At 44.1% G+C, this 24500-nt stretch overlaps 1 protein-coding gene across 7 annotated transcripts in view; it reads right to left on the reverse strand.

Moving 5' to 3' along the window:
• The window catches only part of ZNF618 (zinc finger protein 618), a 60143-nt gene that overhangs the window by 31757 nt on the left and 3886 nt on the right, over nucleotides 1-24500 (reverse strand). For 4 of the 7 annotated variants that reach the window (XM_056860642.1, XM_056860639.1, XM_056860641.1 and 1 more), the window contains 3 exons: nucleotides 18154-18419; nucleotides 2152-2229; nucleotides 1027-1065 (listed from right to left, as the gene is read on the reverse strand). In XM_056860642.1, coding sequence (XP_056716620.1) covers nucleotides 1027-1065; nucleotides 2152-2229; nucleotides 18154-18391 — 355 coding nt within the window. In that variant the 5' untranslated portion in view covers nucleotides 18392-18419. Of the gene's footprint in view, nucleotides 1-1026; nucleotides 1066-2151; nucleotides 2230-18153; nucleotides 18420-22735; nucleotides 22856-24500 lie in introns of all 7 variants that reach the window. The other 3 variants (XM_056860646.1, XM_056860638.1, XM_056860637.1) reach the window with 2 other exon arrangements.

A 24500-nucleotide genomic window follows, 5' to 3' on the forward strand; every position in this document is an offset into this window, starting at 1 on the left:
AAAATGATCTCCAAAGGACACAATCGAAAGTGAGATCCAGGAAATTCACAGCCCCCTAAAAATCTCATTCTGGTAACGACGGATTTTTAGACATTTCCCTAAGCTTGCAGAGACTTTGCAATTCTTGATACCTAGGAATCTAAGATCGAGCAGGTGGATACAGACCCTTGTCAGAAACCTCTCACGGCATGAGATGCAAAGGCTCTCCTCACCCCAGTTTGATGGCATGTACTCAAGATCGCTTGAGCAATCCTCAGTAGAGTTGCCAACTCGCACACTTTCACCATTCTCCCAAATCTGTGTGTGTCTACACATACATCTTTATAAAAGTCTAAATATTCACTACCAAGGCCAGATTCACACATGCAGGAGAACAAGGTGTCATAACCCCAAAGTGGCGGAACTGACTGCATCGCTGCAGAGTGCAGGGGATGGATCCCAGCTTTGAATGCCGGGGTCCACTTCATGCAAACAGTAACAGAGCAAGCGGGGAAAGATGTCCACCACCACCCCATCCCCTTTTGCTTGCTAAGAACACAGACACACAGAGCTGGGGTTTTTTTTTTTTTAGGTTTGATCCCTTTAAAACCTAGAAGGAGAAAACAAGCATGCACTCAAGTGAAGGCAATCAAGAACACGATCAACCACCACAAACGTTTGACTCCTCTGACTCGAAAACAGCAGCAGCGATAGGGGAAGGCCAGTCTGGCAGGTGGTGGCAGCACAGCAAGGGGTGCTGCTCACACGGGGGAGGGGACTTGGGTGCCTCTTTTGCGCCCTGTGACCCTGTCGACTTCATTTGTGCGTCACCATCAGAGTGTACAGCGCAACGAACGAGACAGCCAGTCTGGAGCCTTCTAGATGGTGCAGGCTACCTATGAATTATGCCAATAGGCTGATAGGGGAATAGAATAGCTCACCTCCGTAGACGTCATCCCCCCCCCCCCCACACACACACATCATACCCCCCCATCCTGTTCTGCCCCATCACCCTCTCAGATACACATACAGGAAGTTTGTACTTACTGCCTGGGGAGGCCCCTTCGCCCGAGGCAGCTTCAGTGTCTGCGCAAAGAGAAAGCCCAGCTTAGAAGTCGCATTGCAAGCCTCAAAGGCACATTCCCTGCAGAGTGGGCCCCGCAGTGTCCTGGCTTCTGATTCCTCCTGGTGTGCTGCACAGACTTCCATGGTGAAAAGGCACCGACCCACCCCACAATAAACAGCTCAAAATGTGAAGCTGGAAGGCATCTTCCACCAAGTCAAAGGCCCTCGAGGCGTTCCCCTATTGCACGCAGCTTAGCTCGCTAACCAGAGTCACCTGGAGCTATTTTGGGGCTACTAGCTAACTAGAGTCACCTGGAGCTATTTTGAGGCTAAAGGCTTAGTGGCACACAGCTGTCTAAAGACCTAGGAACTGCACTTGGCTTCTGTTACCCCTACCTATGCCACACACACCACAGAAAAAGTAGGTCATCATCCCCTGGAAATATTAAGGGCACATGACCAGAACTGCGTCTGTGCCTCATTCCTGCAGGTAAGCAGAAAAAGTGCAGAATGTGGAACTGGGTGCAGAATTCGGCTTCCCAAGAATCCTTCTTCTTTTTCAATCAAGCCAGCATCTCTTAATCATCATGAAATCTAGACAACTGAAAGTATGGGCTCAGTGATATTTCCAGCAGCGAGGGATGCAGCTCCCTGCGAGGCACATAGCCCCTCTCTATGATTAACAAAACCAGATTTCTTAAAGCTTGGAATACACACGTCCAAGCTCTCTTATCATGGCAGATACGCAAAAATGAATAAAACAGCCAGGTTGGTAGTTCCGGTGGGTGACATTTACAGCTCTATTGAAAAACCATAGAAGAATTGACTCAAGACAGTGAACTGATAAGGATGTGTGGCTGAAACATCCCAGAAATGCCATACTGGAATTGGGCACATAATTCAGTTTTGCAGGAATCTCTGCTTCCCTTTTCTTTAAATAAAAATACAAAACTAAGCGTTTAGACATCTTGATTGCAAAGACGGACTTGATAGAGTCAGCAGACACAAGAAGTTCTCTCTTGGGGTTCATTCTGAATCCTTAACATATGAATGAACATTTGGTGGAGGATGCAAATATAGCAAGATTGGAAAGTAGGTGACCGATACCTGTGTGTGCACGCACGTGGGTCTGGAAGCAGTTGTAATACTTGTATTTTTTCCCACATATCCCACATTCATAAGATCCTGAAAAACAAAAACGTATAGCCATATATTAGCTCAGGCCCCAAATGAGAAGTTCTATCCCCAAGTCACCCAAACCGACAGCATATTTACACTATAAGCTTAAACCAGGGGAAGAAAACACACACAATTTTCAGTGCTGGCATATGAGCCTATCCTATTCCTACCTGTTTAGATACTTCCAAACAGCAGAGGGCAGTCCTGCGATGAATGTTTGACTTGATAGCTAGTCTTTACAGATGGGAAAAAGTCCTCCAAACAGACAGCATATTATTTAAATGAATTAAGCTGACATATCAATAGAAATATTTTTGATCAGTCATCTGCCAATGATATTTGACCAACGGCTAGCGTTGTGGGGCAGAATTTTTTTCTAGTGATTCATTTTTCCATGGGAAAATTTCCATTTCTAAAGAGTCATAGATTCATAAAATTACTAAGAACGAATGGATGCCATTGAAAGAACAATATTAGGCAAGCTTGGCAGTTTCAAAGTTGGAATTAAATGTTTTCCAGGAGATTATCTCTAGCATTTGTGTGAAAGAGTGTGTGTATGTTTTTATCTATTTCTAAACCAGCAGTGAGGGATAAAACCACATATACATAATAAAATAATTCAATTCAAAATAAAGCTATACATTCACCTGACTGGCTGCAGGTCAGATCAAAACCAGAGATCCTATTTATGCAATTTACCCTGTGAGAGAAACCACACGTACAGATAAGAGGCATATGTACTTCCTCAAAAAGAGGTAAACTGTGGTTTCCCAGGACTGGTTCACCTCAAGAAAATGGCAGTAGGGAAGGAAAACTTAAGTCCCCTCCTCCTTGTGGTCCCAATCCATATTGGGCCCACGTGTACCTGGGCCCACCATGCAAGTCTAACTGTGCAGATCCAGGGCAAATCCATGGAAAAGGCAACCGGCAGTCAGGCCTGCCACAAAACCCTCTGATCCGCTGCTAAATTATACCCTTACTTAACACAGCAAGATTATATCTATTCTCATTGAAATAATTCTAAATTCAAACTGCTGCTTTTTGTTGTTTTAATTTTATTGCTGTCAGTTTTATTAATTCGCTTTTTAATTACCAATTATGTGTTTATGGATTGATTTTATCAGCATCAAAGTGAATCAGTACGGGGGGGAGGAGGAAGATTCTTAACTGCTGGTTCTATGATGATATAATCATGGTTTCCCCTCTTTTCTAGGAACATTTGTAAAATTGTTTAGGCTGCTCCACAGTAATTCTTTTGAAAAATGGAAGGACCAGAACCTTCAGGGCTTTAGCTAGCCAGCATGCCCTTACCAACTCAACTGCCAAGCTTATTTGTTTATTATGCCCATGCTTTACTGTGATGCCCCAGAGAGATGTGGCAGAAGAATACCAATTCACCTTCAAAAACACCACATGAACACATGAAGCTGCCTTATACTGAAGCAGTCCCTTGGTCCATCAAAGTCAGTACTGTCTACTCAGACCGGCAGCGGCTCTCCAGGTTCTCAGGCAGGGGTCTTTCACATCACCTACCTGCCTAGTCCCTTTAACCGGAGATGCTGGGGATTGAACCTAGGACCTTCTGCATGCCAAGCAGATGCTCTACCATTGAGCCATGACCCCTCCCCAGGTGGGAAGGCACATAATCTGCTTGCAGATAAAATGAAGAAAGCCAACCCCATGCAACAGAGGAGATGGGATGGTACCCCAGACAGATGAGGCCATAGTTCAGAGGTAGAGCACCCACTTTGTACACACAACATTCCAGGTTCAATTCCCAGCATCTCCAGTTAAAGAGTTTCAGGAAACAGGTGCTAGGAAGCACCTGTTCTCTACTTGACACTGCTTGGAACAGTTGATATTGGGATAGATGGACCAATGGTATGACTTGGTATAAACAACGAAGGGGGAGAAACCTCTGATACAAGACAAATGTGCACAGCAACAGAGGTATAAGGCAGCTTTGTGCATTCACATATCCTCAAACAGAAAGTGAATGCACAGCATCATCAGCGAGAGAGTGCAGAAACAGTGGTCAGAATCAGGCCTCGGGCACAATTCTCTTTTTTAAATAAATGGACTAAGACACACTTCAGGATATCTAGCAGCGACAATTTGTATTTCCTTCACAAAAAAGAGCCCTGTGGTGCAGAGTGGTAAGCTGCAGTACTGCAGTCCAAGCTCTGCTCACGACCTGAGTTCGATCCCAACGGGAGTCGGTTTCAGGTAGCCAGCTCAAGGTTGACTCAGCCTTCCATCCTTCCAAGGTCGGGAAAATGAGTACCCAGCTTGCTGGGGGTAAAGGGAAGATGACCGGGGAAGGAACTGGCAAACCACCCTGTAAACAAAGTCTTCCTAGTAAATGTCAGGGTGTGATGTCACCCCATGGGTCAGGAATGACCCGGTGCTTGCACAGGGGACCTTTACCTTTACACAACAAAGAAGCCCATTGCACGAAACAACATATTGCTCCCAAACAACATCTTGTCATTGTCATAAGAACATAAGAAAGGCCATGCTGGATCAGACCAAGGCCCACCAAGTCTAGCCATCTGTTCACACAGTGGCCAACCAGGTGCCTCTAGGAAGCCCACAAACAAGATGACTGCAGCAGCATTCTCCTGCCTGTGTTCCAAACCACCTAATATAATAGGCATGCGTCTCTGATCCTGGAGAGAACAGGTATGCATCATGACTAGTATTCATTTTTACTAGTAGCCATGTTAACCCTCTCCTCCATGAACGTGTCCAATCCCCTCTTAAAATCTTCCACGTTGGCAGCTATCACCACATCCTGGGGCAGAGAGTTCCACAATTGTCATCCATAGCCAAGTCCCACTGTACCCCGACTCAGCTGCCCTCTGTCAGTCACTCCCCGACTTAACAGGGTGGGAGCTGCCCAGCATTCACTGGACCCTGATTGCCTCTATTTCTGTGCCTACAAGGTCAGGCCAGAAAGGGAAGCTGCCATGTAGCTTTGGAGTGCACTGTCCTATGGACCTCCTCAGGTGGAAGTGCCACAGATAAGTGGGGACCTGCAGCATGCACGTGGGTTTGCGCGCGCACACACACAGACACAAGCATGTCTTCCTCTGCAAACTTTTAGCGAGATAAAATTCTAGCAAAGTAGCCACAACAGTTGCTAAAATTACAAACACAAAAAACCACAAACATACAGTTTGGGGGGAGGGAGAGAGAGAGAGAGGGAGTAACTACTAGGCTAAAATGCTGTGCAAACACCTCAATAGAAATGCCATAAAATTCAACCTTGCTTGTTACAAAGGTGCTACAGAGGAGAGCGGTTCCACAGTTTAAGATTTCACTTAATGCTACAGGCACTTGTTTCTGGATTCTAATAAAAATTTGCACACACATACACACCGTCTACATGCTGCAAATGTTTCCTTCACAGCAGGAACTGACAAGCTTTTGAAGGCCACTGATAATTCTTCAGTTTGCCCAATTACAATCGTACCAAAACGTACTGAGCATACAGCTAGATTTTGAAACCAGACGTTTTAAAATGAGGTCTTGTTGGAATTTACTCTCTGCAGCCCTGAGGAAAGACTCCTCTCTGCTTAGATTCTGGAGAATTTGCAAAACGCTCCTAGTTAGGCATGCTTTTCTTCTACAGAAAGAGTGAAGGTGTTTGAAGAAGGGACATGTTGTATGACCCTGCGGAATCTCTGATCTGATTTTAAAATATTTCGGTGTTGCTGGTGCTGTTTTTATGAGGTTGTAATTCTGGTCGATTCCCCACTCCTCCACATGAAGCCTGCTGGGAGACCTTGGGCCAGTCACAGTTATCTCAGAACTCTCTCGACCCATGTGGAGGCAGGCAATGGCAAACCACCTCCCAACGTCTTTTGCCTTGAAAACCCTATGGAGGTTGCCGTAAGTTAGCTGTGACTCGATGGCACTTTCCACCTCTGACGTGTCGTGAATCTGTCAGAGGTGGGGGTGACCAGGCCTTGCTCCCTTGCTGGAGCCCTGCTTCCCTTTTCCCATGGGCCATGCCACATAGCCTGAGATTAGGAAGAAAGGGGGTTTCTGGGTACTCTTATCCTCCTCTCCCCCTCCCCCATTTGCTCTCCCCCACTGAGTCCTGAGAAGGCTCTCCTCATCAACACATGAAGCTGCCTTCTACTGAATCAGACCCTTGGTCCATCCAAGTCAGTATTGTCTACTCAGACCGGCAGTGGCTCTCCAGACTCTCAAGCAGAGGTGTTTCACATTGCCTACGCACCTAGTCCCTTTAACTGGAGATGCCAGGGATTGAACCTGGGACCTTCTGCATGCCAAGCAAATGCTCCACCACTGAGCCACAGCCCCTCCTGTGCTGTCTGGAATACGCAGCAGAGACCATTCTCCTCACCTGTGTCCCAAGGTCTTTTAAAGAGTGTGAGGCTAACCATGCTTGCCCCTTCCACCTTCCAGCCTCTTGCGAGAGTTACCTCACCGTGCAGCCTCTGTGCACTGCCCGACCACCAATGCTCAGCCATTTAAAGGCCCCGTCCCCCATGAGTTTCATATGAAATAAAACAGATAGAATTGATAAAACTCTTTTATTTCTTAGCTCCTCCGTCACCAAAACCACCATTGCACAATTTCCTTCGCTATTTGCCACACAGTCCAAATTTGGAAATCTAAAGCATATGTTTCCTCCAGAGTTTGTCGAGAGGTACACACATTGCGCAAAAGCTGGAAGACTTGTTTACAAACACAAACCAAAGTGGCTTTTCTAAATTTAGCAAATCTTGCCTAGGTGACTATTAAATCTTGCCAGAATTTTCTAGCTATCCACGCAACAGACTGCAAATCTGATGCTTGAGGGAAACACGCTGTGAAGGAGTTGCTTTTAAATGAACGGCTCAGTTTCTTACATGAATTTGTCCTGTGTGCATGGAGTTGATATATTTAATGAATTTAAAATTTGGAGTTACACTTTACAGCGAAGACAAGTGAAACTCAAGGCACGTGCTCTCAAAAGATACACCCAATCTCTTCAAATGGCCATCACAGAGTCCAGGCGAAACTTTGAAATTTTAGCTGCCAGCATCAAAATTTTAGGTAGCTGTAGTGCATGAGGTCTGGGGTATAAAACATTCCTTAGACTTATACCGTTAAAGGATGGCAGGGAAGGCACCTAAATGATATTTTAAAAGCCAAATGGTGCTCCTCCCACAATTGCTGTTATCTTGACTGAAAAATGTTGGATGAATTGGGCACTACTCATCAGTAGTTTAAATTTCTAACAATAAATATATATTTAAAGAGATGACAAACCATACAGCCAACTAACATGTTTTATGTTGTGTTGTATTTAAAGAAAACTATATTTTTATTTTCTGTTTAGCAATATACTCTATGGGGGTTACCGCACTTGTATTCCCAGCAATGTATTAAGAGTTTGAAAACGTTATAAAAAATACTGTTCGCACTTTGTTTGGCCCCTTTAGCTGTGAAGACGTCTTTCAACCATTTATAAGCCATGGTATCCAAAAACCCTTTTAAAGCGATGTTTTTTACAACACTTTTAAACTCTTAATACATCGCTGGGAATACAAAGTGCGGTAACCCCCTACGACAAGCTTTACAACACAAAGCAGACTATTTACTTTTTAGCCCTGCTCCTTCCGTAGGACTCAGAAGAACAGCTGTCCCCAGCATGCCATAGGGGGTTACCGCACTTTGTATTCCCAGCGATGTATTAAGAGTTTGAAAATGTTATAAAAAACATCGCTTTAAAAGGGTTTTTGGATACCACGGCTTATAACAGGTTGGAAGACGTCTTCACAGCTAAAGGGCCAAACAAAGTGCGAACAGTATTTTTTATAACGTTTTCAAACTCTTAATACATCGGTGGGAATACATAGAAAGTGCGAACAGTATTTTTTATAACATTTTCAAACTCTTAATACATCGCTGGGAATACAAGTGCGGTAACCGCCATAATCAGAAGTGCGCTGCCTCTGGCCAACAAGGTGCTTTTTAGCCAATGATAGATCGACCCCCTGTAAACATGTTCCCCTTCGCCATTAATGTATTCATGCCTCGCGATTTCACTTATTTGCAGCACATGGTCTGATCATGCGATGCAGTCTCCAGCTTGGTTTTACTCCCATTGAGCTCTCATCATCATAAAACAGAGAAGGGGAGAATGTTGAAAGCCATTTTGGGGAGGAAAACAGAGTATTCATGAAGTAAATAAATTGTTAAATTTTGAAAGGTATTTTGTTGTTTTGCTGCCAGGAGGCTGCAGACCCCCCGCTTCTCAGTATTCATGCATTTCACCGTACACAGTGATCCTGGGTCTACTCTAATTGCTGCCTACACAGTCCCTGTGAGGGGTGACAAAGCCACCGTGGCTGTCCATCTGAATCCACTCCTACTCCCTTCCCTCCCTGAAGGCCCTGCCACTGCACACACAGGATGCTGAAAACTTCACGCAGATGGACATTTTAAACAGTCAGGATCACATTTGAGGCAAGCCTCGGATGCACCTCGAGTCAAGAAACATCCTGATCAGTTTTGCAGCTGTGTTGTAACTGTGGTTACCAGCTTTCATTTCTTTAAGATCTCTGGCCTCCTCTGGCACCTACATGGCAGGGGGCATCCTTCTCCCCCAGGCTCACTGCTGGGTCATGTCCTTGAAGTACACAGATCAGTTTGCACCTTCTTACACATGTGCAGTAGGAAACAGCCCTTGAATGAGCCACTCTGGCTACAGATTCATGTACAGATTCTTTTTATCGTGCAGGTGTTTGTGTGTGATGGCAAAGCCAGCCCAGGAACGGGCTACATCAGTACTCTTCCTACTCAGACAGGAAGTGAATCCAATTTTTCTTGCTGTTGCCTTTTTTCCCTTAGAGGTGCTGCTTCGTGACCATCACTCTTCATCCTTTGCCCTCTCTTGTACTCTCATCTTTACCTTGTCAGTCAGTAGCTGGCAGCACCCAGTGTCAAGTAACACAGCTTTATTTTCAAGCACAAGTCCCCTTGAGACAAACCTGTTATGAAGCTTTTTTCCCCACTGCAGAATTCAATCATATCTTGCCCACAGGAGAGTATTACAGTATGGCTGTAGGGAAGCCTCCAGGGCATCATCTTCAAGGTTATGGCAGCTCACCTCAAATGTTGATTGATTTCCTGACCTGCCTGTTCACCAAGCAACACCAGCATTCCACCAGCTTCGGTTTCCAATGACGAGAAGGAACTACAGCTGCTTAAGGAAACGATATTTTAGGAGATTATCACCTAATGCAAGACATCTGATGTTGAGAGGCACAGACCCATGGATCAGCGGCATAGCATCTGCTTGGCATGCAGAAGGCTCCAGATTCAATCCCTGGTATCTCCAGTTAAAATGATCAGGTAGTAGGTGATACTACTGGCTGGACCAGATGGCTGTCCAGTCAAATGGCTGGCAAAATAAAGGAAGGAGTAGAATTACTCCTATGAGCCCAGTGGCGCAGAGTGGTAAGCTGCAGTACTGCAGTCCAAGCTCTGCTCACAACCTGAGTCCATTCCCGACAGAAGTCAGTTTCAGGTAGCCGGCTCAAGGTCGACTCAGCCTTCCATCCTTCCGAGGTCGGTAAAATGAGTACCCAGATTGCTGGGGTAAAGGGAAGATGACTGGGGAAGGCACTGACAAACCACCCCGTAAACAAAGTCTGCCTAGGAAACATTGGGATGTGACATCACCCCATGGGTCAGGAATGACCCAGTGCTTGTACAGGGGACTTTTACCTAGAATTTCTCCTAACTATGTACAAAGCAAATATATGACTTATTGCTAAATGTGGTAGAGACCCATCACAATGGGAAAATTACTGCTCCATGTTTCTTATCAATGTGGACATCTCAGCTGCTTTCAGTGCTACCAATCACAGCATCCTTCTGGACCGCCTTGCTGGGCTGGGAGGCACTGAATTATGTTGGTTTCAGTCCTGCTTGGATGGTAGGTTTCAGAAGGTGGTGCTGGGGGACTGTTACTCACTCAGTCCCATGGCCTTTGGGAGTCACGCAAAGTTCCATCTTGTCCCCTACGCTTTTTAATATCTACTTGAAACCACTGGGTGAGGTCATCTGGAGATTTGGGCTGGATTATTACCAACACGCTTAGCTCTGTCTCACGCATCAGCCTATCTCAGGGAGACTATAGAAACCCTGAATCAGCACTTGGAGGCAGTTCTGGGGTGGGTGAACACTAATAAACTGAAGCTTAATACCAACAAGGTGGAAGTGAGTGGAAAGTCCAACCCGGAACTTCACCCATTCTGGATGGGTTTGCTCTCCCCTTGATGTGTGTGTGTGTTAAGTGCCGTCAAGTCGCTTCTGACTCATGGCGACCCTATGAATGAAAGTCCTCCAAAATGTCCTCTTTGACAGCCTTGCTCAGATCTTGCAAATTGAAGGCTGTGGCTTCCTTTATTGAGTCAATCCATCTCTTGTTGGGTCTTCCTCTTTTCCTGCTGCCCTCAATTTTTCCTAGCATGACTATCTTTTCCAGTGACTCTTGTCGTCTCATGACGGGACCAAAATATGATAGCCGCAGTTTAGTCATTTTAGCTTCTAGGGTCAGTTCAGGCTCCCCTTGATAGAACAGGTTAATAGACTGTGAAGACTCTTAGACTCAGACCTACTGCTGGAGTGGGTCGTAGGGACCATAGCATTCTAGTCCTGGCCCATCTACACTGGCTCCCCATCTGTTTCCAAGCACAATTCAAGGTGCTGGGTTTTGACCTTTAAATCCCTAACATGGCTTGGGACCAACATTCCAGTGAAGGGCCAGAAGGGCCGTTTACAAACCAGCCCATCCATTATGGTCATCTTCTAAAGTTCTGCTTTGGCTGCCCTGCCTTCTGAAATTCATCAGGAGGCAACCTGGGGAAAGGCCTTCTCTGGGGCAGCACTGAAACTCTGGAACTCCCTTCCAGACTGACTCACCTTTCCCCTTCTGTTGTCTTCCACCAGAGAGTGAAGACTTTGTTTCGACCGGAGTTCCCTCAGTGATCCCTCCTTCCTGCTCTGTTTTTAATTATTTTTTTAATGTATGTGAATTTCATTGCATTGTATGTGTATTTTAAATGGTTTTAATTGTCTTAATGATGTGTTTTTGTTTGGTTTTAAGATGTGTTTTTTATTGTGTGTGTTTCTAATCAGGTAGCTGCCTTGGTGGCCCAGAAAAGGTCAGAAAGGCAGGGTATAATTTTTTAAATTAAATAAATAAATGTCAAAATAATCCCTGCAGCATTAGCAAATTGTCTTAATGCCCATCCTTCTACCCTTTTATCCTCTTCATAAGCAGGATGGTCGATAGCATACCAACTAGCAAAGGGAGGTTGCCCCCACGTTTACTCTTATCACAAGATAGGGAGAAGGCCTTTGACAGAATTCACTGGAATTTTCTACACTCTGTATTAGAAATGATGGATCTAGCGCTGGAATATAGTAAAAGGACCATAGAATCATAAGAGTTGGAAGGGACCACCAGGGTCATCTAGTCCAACCCCCTGCACAATGCAGAAAATTAACAACTATCTCCCCCACACACCCCCAGTGACCCCTACTCCATGCCCAGAAGATGGCCTAAGGTCATAGAATCAGCATTGCTGACAGATGGCCATCTAGTCTCTTCTTAAAAACCTCCAGGGAAGGAGAGCTTACCACCTCCCGAGGAAGGCTTTTCCACTGAGGAACCACTCTGTTAGAAAAGTATTTTATACAGAATTAAGGGCACGTGTGATCACCACCACAAATTGCAGCCTTTTGCAATTAGCAGCAGAACCAGGCAGTTGCTCCTTGTCCTCCTTACTGTTTAACCTTGCTCTTAAACTACTCGCTTGCACAATATACCAGGACAAAGCACATTAAGGGAATAAAGATAGGAGAAACAAAAGTCGAATTAGTGCTATATGCAGATGGTGAATTTTAAAATCCAGGTCACACAGTTCCTAAATAAATGGATCTTATTATTTTTAAGTACTTTTGGATTAAATGCAGGGGTTTTTTTTTGGCAGACACTACATATACAAACTGCCAGACACTTGTGAAATTTATACTAAATGTTTTTCTTTTCTTTTTTGCCATCAAGTCACAGCTGATTTATGGCAACCCCCTAGGGTTTTCAAGGCAAGAGATGTTCAGAGGTGGTTTGCCATCACCTGCCTCTGTGTAGTAACCCCGGACCTTCCTTGGTGGTCTCCTATCCAAATACTAACCAGGGCTGACACTGCTTGGCTGATGAGATCAGGTTAGATGGGGCTCTGGAGGTCAGGGCTTCTTTTTCTAGCGTTGTTTTATCATTGTCCTTTGCCCTGTTCCCACATTGCATGCAACATTCCTTCACATGCAGTGTATGTGTTTAGACCCCATTCCTTAGAGTGTAACATGCACATTTTCCTATTTATAACCTGAAGAAGAGGAAGAGGAAGAAGAAGAGCTGGTTTTTATATGCCGACATTCTCTACCACTTAAGGGAGACTCAAACTGGCTTACAATCACCTTCCCTTCTCCTCCCCACAACAGACACCCTGTGAGTTAGGTGGGGCTGAAAGAGAGTGATTTGCCCAAGGTCACCCAGCTGGCTTCATGTGTAGGAGTGGGGGTAACAAATCCAGTTCACCAGATTAGCCTCCGCTGCTCATGTGGAGGAGTGGGGAATCAAACCCAGTTCTCCAGATCAGAGTCCACCACTCCAAAACACCACCCTTAACCACTACACCACATTGGCTGTCAATAAGAGTGATGCTGTCCAAGGATTTTACACACACACACACACACAATCAACCAGCTAACATTTTTAGAAATTTGCTTTGTTTTTCTTAGGCTTTTAAAAAGTGTAAACATGGCTTTGAACTCACTGCTTGATTCGTCTCCATTGGAAGACTGTAAATCAAGCCCTGCCAGGTTATTCTGGTCTTTCTTTGAAAGCATTTGACAAATGCATTACCTTGCCTTCAACAGTTTGTTGTTTGCATTATTGTATAATTCTGTAATCCTAGACCAATTGCATTGTTCAGTGGTTGATTTATGATGTCTGACTGCACGGTTTTATACCCTGTAATCCGCCTTGAGTCTAAGCGAGAAAGGAGGAATCATAAATAAAATAAATAAATATAGAATATTTTTAGAAATGAAATATTTGTTTGAAGAAAGCTATGCTGGCTTTGTGGTGTAAAGATTTGTAGGAAAAATCACCAGAGCAGGTAGCAGAAAATGTTAAACAAAAATAAGTCTATCATAGACAATGTGATATGAGCAAAATAGGGAGTTTTATTACAAAACTTAAAACTTTTAAAGACATAACATGTAACAAAAATGCTTAAATATAACAAACAAAAGAAAAGCCACGTGGGCAATTAGATACATCCTGTATTTGTTTTTGGTTTTTTTTGTAAGAAGAAAAGGAAGCTTCATCTGGTCTAAGCAGACTGTAAACCACCTGTTGAGAGAAACAAAACAGAGATATATCACAGTGTCACTTCACTAATACTCTATGTAGATATAAGCTATTGTCACTGATTGCTGTTAGGGAAGAGAGGGCCCTGACCTGGATGGCCCAGGCTAGCCTGATCTCATCAGATCTCAGAAGCTAAGCAGGGTCAGCCCTGGTTAGTTCTTGATGGGAGGCCACCAAGGAATACCAGGCTTGCAATGCAGATGAAGGCAATGGCAAACCACTTCTGTTAGTCTCTTGCCTTTAAAACCCTACTGGGTTGCCATCAGTTGGCTGCAACTTGACAGCACTTTACACACACACACACACACACACACACACACACACACACACACACACAGGGAAGAGAGGGCAACAATAGTTTGAGGGAGGCCTGTTTTCCTTTCCAGTTTAGCAGCTTCTCTCCTCTCAGCTTCACAATCACACCCCATAACAGAAGCATACAAGTCACAGTGCATTCCTAAATAAAGTTACACCATTCTAAGTCCTTCGTGGTCAATGTGGTAAAACTCTGCTTAGGGCTATACTGTCAGCCTGTTACCTCCATACAGTAAGTTATCACGATGATGGGGAGAGGGGGAATTGGGTGTTTGCAGTTATTCCCCCTATCCTTTGGAAACATCTCTGTGTGGGGGATTCTTGGGGCTCTTCCCCTCCAGCAGGCATGCTGCTTATGGTTGCTCCCTGCTCCCCAACAGTTCCTGATCCCCTTTGAGCAATATCCATATGGATAAAATTTAACAGCAGCACAAACATTAAGGCTGCTGCACTGATTTTCAGGAAATATCCAAACAACAAGCCAAAGGGGACTATATCATGAACAACCGAGGTATAAATTTGTGCATGGCTTACACACTCAAAGGTGTTCCTGGGTCTGCAAAGGGAAAATCCTTGTCCCTACCCTAAACGCTGACTGGAGAGGACCTCCATTCTTTCCCCATAAACATAGTTGGAATGCTCTTGCCACCAGCAGAGAAAGCTGGAGCCCACTAAAGATAAAGCAAAAAGAACAAAAAGAAAGGAGGGGAAGTTACTGAGTTGAAAAATTCCATGCTGACATAGACCCACCTAGCTGAAGAATATTCAGCAGCAGCATAGCCACTATTTTACATTGTAAACTTAAGTTGTAATTGTGAGCACGGTGAAAGCAAGTTTTAAAAGCAATGTGCTCCCCACAAGCCCCTCTCCCAGGCGGCCCTGTAAACCTTTTTAAAACACACATGCTTTTCTGGGAAGCATTAACGTTAAAGAATGAGGCTTCGCAGAGTTTGGATTTCAGAGTTAAGGATATTAACACTTACTTGTCTCACTTGATGCGAGCTGCTGTGACTGGGCTGCTGGCAGAGGCACTGGAGGACTCAGACTCACGGCCTTTCAGCAGCCATGGGAACCTTGTCCAGATGTTGCCGGTCCCATCCCCGCCTGGGCTGGCGTTCTTGGCGTTGTGCCTCCCTTTTTTACAACCCAAACAGAGAACACGTGAAGGCAGCCGATCACATTAGCCCTTGCAAACGATGCAATCTGCTGCCTCGGAATCACCAGGCTCCTCTTGATAGGAAAGAAATCCTCCGTCGACTGTTGATCACACAGCAGAATCACCTGACCTGGACGATTCTTAATGTGCAAATAATTATTCATTTTTAATAGTGACTTGGAAATCTTTTAAAAGTTGTGCGGGAAGAGGAGACGACAACTCCCAGCAGCCTGTGCAAAATACACATGTGTGAAACGCTGCCGGTGGCAGATGACCACCAGTTGTTTAGACTTTTTTTGTTGAAGTTACACTGTGTTTATTTGAATGCACACAACAATTAAACTAAACTTCCAGTCCTCTGTTCAGAAACAGAAGGGAGGCTATGCAAATCCCACGTTGTTAGTCCAGGGAGAGGGGGAGTGATGGTTTTGGAGGTATTTAGGGCCCAGATTCAAAGTGGATGCAAAGGTGTTTTATTTACACATGTCATGATTTTGTTTTGTGATCATGGGCTATTTCCAGAGGCAGTCTTGGAGACTATGTGAGACCTGCAAAGGAGCAAAATCTGCCTTCAGCTTTATGACAAGCACTTTGTTACACTCCCTACAAACATATGCTTGTAATGCGTGAAAAGTTGTTCACATCCTAGGCCTGTGTAAGCAATAAGACTTGGATAGTGTTTCTCCTTTGAGCCAATTCCCCCTTATGAAACAGCCACATTTATTCTTTTTTCCTAATCAGTTGTGGACAATGGCCTGGGAGTCACTCCTCTTTTATTGGTGTAAAACAGACCTCTAAATAAAAGCTTACACAGTAATTATTTATAAATGACTGATTTCCCCCCCACACACACACACACTTTTCATTCAAACAATTAGCAACTGCAAAATTCTGTCAACCCAAACAAATCAGTGGCCGTTACCACTGATAACACAGACTTAAATAAACAGCAAACGGCAAGACATTAAAAAAGAAACAGCCTTTGTTTACCAGCTGACTGGTTTGCTCACTCTTTATTTAAACAACTGGCTATGGAGCAGCACACGGCCATAGCAGTCCTGTCGGGGAGGGGGTTATGAACCTTACTGGTCTGTGAGAGGAAATGCACAGGTAACATGCTGACAACTGCACTGTATAATACAAATACGTGCAAAGAAAACCACTAAACTAGCTCGCAATGCTGACAAACAACTGAAGAAAAATTGGCTCCCTACTTGCGATGGCTCATAGAATCATAGAGTTGGAAGGGACCACCAGGGTCATCTAGTCCAACCCCTTGCACAATGCAAGTATTTGAAGATGGTTATCAAACCCAGTTCTCAAGATCAGACTCCACCGCTCCAAACCACTGCTCCTAACCACTACACCATGCTGGCAAAACCATAAGCATAGTTCAAGCACCATATTTCCTTCCCCTTTAAATAAGCAAACAGCACCTCAAAAGATATCCTAGGTTTCCAAGTTACTCAATTATCAATATCAACAAGTTATCAATTTCCACCATCCCCAATACACAACTGCAATTAGTTATACAGACAAAGAGAAAGCAGGTACATATGGGGGGAGAAGAGAAAATGAGCTTTGGGACCGGGGCAGGGGGAGAACGTACCTGATGCTTTTTAACATGCATTTCCTCACACTCTAAAGCAGGGATCCCCAACCTTGTTGAGCCTCCTGGAACAGAATTCTAAGATAGGGTAGAGTGGGTACCACTCTAAAATGGAGGCTGTGGTGGTCGGGCTAATCACAAAATAGATGTCAACGGGCCAGGCCAATCAGAAAATGCTGGGGAAAGCTAAGACGCAAAGGCCTCTGGGACTCTTCTGAAGCATTTCCTGCATTGAGACGGTGAAGAACAACTGTAATAGGCATTTTTTTTTGCTTTGGATACAAAGAGGCACTCTCTGATTTCAGTTTCCAGAGAAAGAGAAGGGCTTGCTCCCTGCATAGCCACAGCCCAGAGACATAAGGAAACTGAGCTAGTCAGTCAGCTGGTAGGGAACGGCCTAAAGCTTCTTGTATTTTTCTGCTCCATTCAAAGCCCGTGAAGCAAGCAGGCACCAGGAAATCCATTGTCAGGCATAATAATATATGAACATAAGAACACTCCTGCTGGATCAGACCACTGGTCCATTTAGCCCAGCAGCCAGTTTCACATAGCAGGCAACCAATTTCCACAGAGGAGCAGCAAACAGAGGATAAAGGCCTAAGTTTGCCCTGGATGCTACCTCCCAGCACTGGTATTCAGAGGTTTGCTGCCTCTGCATATGGAAGTCCTCTTTACTCAACAAAGCTATAAGCCATTGATGGACCTATCCTCTTTGAATCTAATTCCTTCCTAAATTCCATCACAGAATTGGCATGGAAGGCAAAGAGCTAACACACACCTCCCTTCCCCTTTAGGGTAGGGGCCACGGCTCAGTGGTAGAGCATTTGTTGGCATGCAGAAGGTCCCAGGTTCAATCCGCGACATTTCCAGTTAAAGGGACTAGGCAAATATGTGATATGAAAGACCTCTGCCTGAGACCCTGGAGAGCCGCTGCTGGTCTGAGTAGACAATACTGATTTTGATGGACCGAGGGTCTGATTCAGTATAAGACAGCTTCATGTGTTCTCAGCATCACAGCTCCTCCCATTCCAGAATCCTCATCCCACCCTACCCCATGGTTGCTTTTAATGGCAAAATTACACAATGGATGCTCGAATCAGGGGATTATATCTACCTTTGCTCCCATATTAAAATTCCTCTTGTAAGTCCACTGGAGAACAGCACACTCACTCGAAATGTGTCAGAACCCATTTACTCACACCAAATGGATTTTATATCCACTTTTAAAACATCTCTCCTCACGCTGATTTACTTGTTGAAGGGAGTGTTCAGACAGCCACTGCACAACAGGTCAGTTGCCCCTCAACCTATAGATATGCTGTTTCCATTCCCCTTTGTACACCCCACCCCCATTTTGGGTAAAGGTTAAACCGATTGTCCACCGACCTAGCTTACCAAGCGTCTGCTGGTTACGGACCCCGCCAATCACCACACAGATCTCGGCTGGAACTTCTCCTGCCTCATCTTTCAGGCTCTTCTTAGAATCTTTGGCATCGTCTTGCCAGATCACTTCCTGAACATATTCATCTGGTACCTCTGTCTTCACTTTCACCTCGGTCAACGGTGCGGTTTCCTCGCTCGGCAAAGAATGGGATGCCGCAGAATCCGAGCCTTCCGCCTTCATGCTTTTCTGGCTCCTTTTTAAGCGTTCCCTTGGGGTGGGGTGCAAGTAGAGAAAACAAGAGTTCTCAGGTCAATACAGAGTCACCAGTATCAAACTCACTCATCTTTAATGCACCCAATACAATTTTAACCAGAGGCAAGGGCTGCAATCAGCTTGGTCCAGGAAGTCTTCCAGCTCTTCCTCTCACAGCTCAGAAACTGAAGACTTCCTGTTTCTATCAGGACTGCTTTCAGTCAAAGAAGACAAGATACACCAACAGGCTGCTTCATATGACCTGCCATATTGTTTCAGCTGTGTGACTGAAGGCTGTTGAATATGCTGGCAGAATTCTTTAACAGGATACTTTGTTTGTTGTTGATTTGTTTCTAAGCCACATGGAACTCTTTGGTGAGCCAGGACAGAAACCATCTCAGCTAATTAAACGTCTGAATTAATTATTTCTTACCTCCTCCACACTTCCCCCCCACAAAGTTTCTATTATTGCAATACAACTGAATTCACAGTTAATATACTTCTGCACCCCCTATCTGAAGTTGAGGCAAGTGGCTGAGCCCACTGAGGGGCCGTGGCTCAGTGGTAGAACATCTTCTTGGCATGCAGAAGGTCCCAGGTTCAACCCTTGGCATCTCCAGTTAAAGGGACTAGGCAGGTAGGTGATGTGAAAGACTGCTGCCTGAGACCCTGGAGAGCCGCTGCCAGTCTGAGTAGACAATACTGACTTGGATGGATCTAGTGTCTGATTCAGTAGAAGGCAGCTTCATGTGTTCATCCATTCTATCTTTTATAACACAACATATTTCACAATTGTGAGGCTTACAGCAATACACACAAGATTTTCTCAAAAAAAAAAGAGAAGCTACACATGCCTTAGACAACATCAGTCAAACCACAAGCCCAGAGCCTCCCTAATCTGTAAAATGAACTCATTTCGCCAGAATGGTTGATACTGTTCTCTGTTTGTTCTTGTAGCTGCTGGATAAGAGTGTAAATTTCCCCCTGCAATAGTGTAATTCAGTTTCAGCAGATAGTGTGAACGTTAAGTTAATTTTTGAGTCAACATATGGGTTGAGACCTCAAAAGGCTGGATATAAATATTTTAATTAATTAAAAGTATTTAAAGAACAGTAGCTCCCCCCGCCAACAAGACCCATTAATATGCTATGTGTTTAATGATCATACATTGGGCGAAAACGCATGGTTGCTTTATCCTCCTTTAATCCCTGTTTTAGCCAGGATCGAACACACATTAGGTGAAACGCATGCATTCGATCCTGGCTGAATCCTGTCTGAAACAGGGATTAAAGGAGGATAAAGCGACCATGCGTTTTCGATTATTAGACAATGTTTTAAATGTTATAAAGTTTAGCTTAAATATCAAAACACGTTGGTAGTCCTATCTATTGTGACTTCATGAGAGAGTCTGTCTTATATAATTTTTTTAATTTACTACAGAATCTGTTTTCTACCTTCAACTTTTATTATTTCCTACCTTTGAGGAAAACTGAAATTAAAGATACATGTGCTAGAGCAGAGGTCCCCAACCTTTTTGAGCAGACACCTTTGGAATTCTGATATAAGGCAATACACACAATCAAAAAACAGTTGCCAGAGGAGGTAGAGCTAATCACAAAACGGCTGCCACAGGAGACGAAGCCAACCACAAAATGTCAGGGCATATGGTCAAAGGTAACTCTAATAGTACCTCTTCAGCATTTCAGGCAGAAGCTCTGTTTAACAGGATGCCTTTTAATCTGCACTGCCAATCAGATCTCCAATAGCCTATCAGAAGCTGTGCTGGGCAGTGCCCCACCAAGCTTACCACACTTTCCGAAAACACTTGGTGGGTGCCGGGAAAGGTGTTGATTGGTGCCATGTAACCCACAGGCACCACACTGAGGACCCCCTGTGCTAGGGTAACAAAGGGTGCAGCAGTTTGCCTCTCCTTCTCAAGTACTGAGTATACCTGTAATTTTGCCGGGAGAAAATGAAGGTATTTATATTTTAAATGCCATAAATATGCCAAATAGCACAATCTTATATGCTGAGTTATAAATGATTCATTGTATGTTGTTAAATCTTTAAAACTAGTTTAGGTTTGATAGGAAATAAGTATTGCATATATTGCAATTTCCCCCAAATTTCTGTTTTTTTGTTTTGTTTCCAGGGAAAAAACATTCCCCCCTTAGGTTCAAATTTCCGTAAGTTTGACAATATGGAGAAAGAACAACAGGGTTAAGCATATCAGAAAAGCCTTCGACAATATCATATCAGAAAACTTTTCAGACCTACTGGGAATATCTCCTGCTTAATTACTAATGCACTGATTACATGAATGAGATCCTGTGCATCCCTTTTACAGAAAGAAGAGTTGGTTTTTATATGCCAGCTTTATCTACCACTTAAGGAAGAATCAAACCAGCCTACAATCACCTTCCTCTCCCCACAACAGGCACCCTGTGAGGTAGGTGGGGCTGAGAGAGCTCTAAGAGAGCTTTGGCTAGCCCAAGGTCATCCAGCAGACTTCATGTGCAGGAGTGGAGAAACCATCCTGATTCACCAGATTAGCGTCCGCTGCTCATGTGGAGGAGTGGGGAATCAAACCCAGTTCTCCAGATTAGAGTCCACCGCTCCAAACCACTGTTCTTAACTACTACTCCACGCTGGCTCTCATTAGTTGCATTTATGCCTCTCCCAAGACCTGCACAAAGCCCAGCGCTGGGCAGCTTCAGAATTAAAAAGCACCTTGGCACATGGTACTAGGAATAGGTTGCCAATTAATCAGAAACACACACGAGGTTTGAGAGAGCTTTCAGCCAGGTTACCAGAACAGCAAGAGACAAAAATATGTTCCAACCCACCTACCTAGTTGTTTTGTCCATTGGAAAAAGGCTGTTGCACTGGCCACTATCCCTGGACTTGCCAAAAACTCCTGGGCACCCAGCGCAAAGCCCACCAGGGTCATCCTCCCCACAGCTGCACCCCGATACCTGCTTTGGACTCTACCCAGGAACCAGAGTCTGCAACCCTAGTTAGCAGTCAACCTGCTTGGCTATGAATATATAGCAAACAATCAGATCATAGCCAAGCCCACAGAATGAAGGGGGAGAAACTTCCATTCATGGGGTCATGTCCATTACAAAACTTTTTTTCTCCCCATTGGGGACCCAAATCAGCTTACATTGTTCTCACAAAACCCCTGTGAAATAGGTTAGGGTGAGAATGTTTGACTAAACCCAAGGTCACCCAGCAAACGTCCATGTAAGAGTGGGGATTTGAACCTGGGTCTCCCAGATCCTAGTCCAGTACTCTTACCAGTACACCTCACTAGATTTCTGCCCTATTACTCAAGGGATCATGGCTCTTTGACTGAGGGCCTACTTTGCATGTTCAGTCCCTGACATCTCCACTTAAATGGCCTTGAGTGCTGGGAAAGGGTTTTCTCTGTTTGAGTCCCTGAAGAGCCACTGCTACTGCCAAGCTAGATGGGCCAATGCAGCTTCATTAGGTCATACATGTGGTCCAACAACAGCTTCCGTTTCTGCCAGATTCCACACACACACCCTTCAGATTGTCTTTTCTTTCCTTTTTTTAATTCTGGAAATTTTCAACCCTTATTAGAAATCTGGTTTGAATACCTATTATCCCGGGGGGGAGGGTATCATTTAGCAGAGCAAATGGAAATACTGGGAGTGCATGTGCATATACTCACACTCCCCCAGACTGCAGGATCATTTTGTTCAATACTTACACAGTCAATTATTTATTTAAAATATTTAGATGTAACTCAAGGCGGCTTTCAATATACACTTAGCTATGTAGGTTGGAATAACCGCTTAAAAAATCCCCCGCAGGTAAGAGCTACTGAAACATGAAGCACAGCAAGCAGAAACACCCCAATATTTGTGAGCTTTCTAACTTAAAGTATCCAAATGGCCAGGCTAACAGTACTATTTCATATTCCCAGCTTCAATAGGAGCTAGAACGTTGAAGGCCAGCTTTTATTTCATTGATACAGTAGTGGAGAAATATGATGTTTCTTCAACATCTGTTTTATTTCCAAATATATAGTTTGTCCAGGTAGAAGGCATGCAGGCAGCACTATTTGACACTAGGCTCTTCTTTTCATCTGCATTGTGTTGCTTCTGGATGCTATTAATGCCATATAAAAAGGAGAAGAGCCTTTTTAAAAAAACGCTCTAGGTGGCTCTCCAATTCAGTCTGCAAATGTTGAAAACTTTGATATGGTTCTTGGCATCTATTTTAAGAGAAGTATTTCAATGTGCATGGAAAATTATTCCTGGTTCCTCCTGACTACGATGAAGGGAAATCAAACTGAAGACTTACGGTGTTTCTGTAATATCCGTTGTGTTGCCAGACATATCGGTTGAGCAGGTGGGAAGTGGGCTGGCAGTGCTATGGGGCACTAAGATCTCCTTTTCATCTCCGTTGCTTTGTTTCTGAATGCTATTAATACCATATAAGAAGTAGAAGAAAGGATTTAAAATTTGTTTGCATAACTGTCTCATTCAGTGTACAGATGTGGTTCTTAGTATCTGTGTTAAGAGAAATATTTTTAATTGTTCACTGGAACTTATTCCGGGTTCTTCCAAGCTACAAGGAATGCAAACTGAGCTGAAGACTTGAGGTGTTTTGGTAACAACTGATGCATTTCCACGTATACAGGTTGAACAGGTAGGAAGCGTGCAGATAGAACTATGTAATGCTAAAATCTCTTTTCACATCCTTTGCTTGGTTTCTCAATGTTATTAAAGCCATATAAGAAGCAGAAGAGAGGCTTTTAAAAATTGATCTATGTGGCTCTTTGATACAGATGCGGGAAATTCAGATCCAGTTCTCGTTATCAGCGTTAAGGTTTTGCGTTCCTCTCACCAATGAGGAATGGAAATCAATTGTGACATAACAAATGGTCCAGACTGCAGTTGGAAACACGCATTGCATCTGGAGTTTGCATTTTTCAGATGTAGACCAGCAAGGCATTAATAATAAAACAAGGAACTAAAGGCTGTTTAAAAACAACACACACTGTTCCCTTATGAAAGAGTGGGGAACCCAATTATAAGAGGACATTTTTTTCCCAGGCAGAAATAATTTGTCGTACAATTCTCAAAAGACAGCAACAGAAGTACACACACTTCATTTTCCTCCTTGATGGATCTTAGATTTCACAGATGCTCAAATGCAAGGCTGGATGGGAAAAATATTTTAGGTTCCTAGGTACTGGCATCTAATTTTACAGGAATTTGCATTTTTATCCTGCCTCTGGAGAGGGCTTTCAGAATTAGCAACAACAGAACACCATTTCTCTAAGAATAATTTAAAAAACCAAAATGCTAAAAACAGCAGCGATCCAGTCAGAGAAAAAACAGCAGAAACGGCTGGCAAAAGACAGCAAGGGAAAAGCAGAGACAAAAAATCTTCCATGTTTCCATTTTCAGCCTCCAAATGTCCACACACATACGGGTACACTTGCATTTTAAAAATGAAAAAAAAAAGAGAGCTAAAAGTTAACTCAACAGGAGTAGGAACACAGCTAAATCCTTTCACACTTAGAGCTACACCAGAGCAGGTTTCACAAATTACAGTTTGGTGATCAAGGTGCTCCAATTATAACATCAGCCCACTGTCGCTTCTGGCTTGCCTGTGTGTACATCCAGGTGAGTTAGTTTCTGTGCCCGGTAAGGCTCACAAATGTTTACATCAAAGCAAGTTAAAGCTGTGCCACTGTGGCAGTTGGGCTCCTCTGGAGTACAGCTTGAAACACCCTTGCAGGCTGCACCCAAGGCAACTGTTTCATTCGCCCAACCCTCATTACGCCAAAGACATGGAGCACGGCTCAAGAGATGGGCCTTTGGGGTATACAGGAAAAGTTATGATCCTTCCACAACCAAAGTGATAACCTCTCTCTAGATAAGGACTTCTCAAAGAGTCTCCTGGGGAACCCTGGGCTCCTTGAAAACTTATCAGGGTTCCTTCATGAGAATTAAGTCAGTAACAAAGAACAAATAGAGTTTTCACACATGTGGGTCCTGGGTCACCAATGTTAATTGCCACTCTCATCAGCAGCCACCATTGATTTGGCTGCCTAGCA

This window comes from Euleptes europaea, chromosome 14 (assembly GCF_029931775.1).
Source record: "Euleptes europaea isolate rEulEur1 chromosome 14, rEulEur1.hap1, whole genome shotgun sequence".
In the NCBI taxonomy this organism is placed as follows: Eukaryota; Metazoa; Chordata; class Lepidosauria; order Squamata; family Sphaerodactylidae; genus Euleptes; species Euleptes europaea.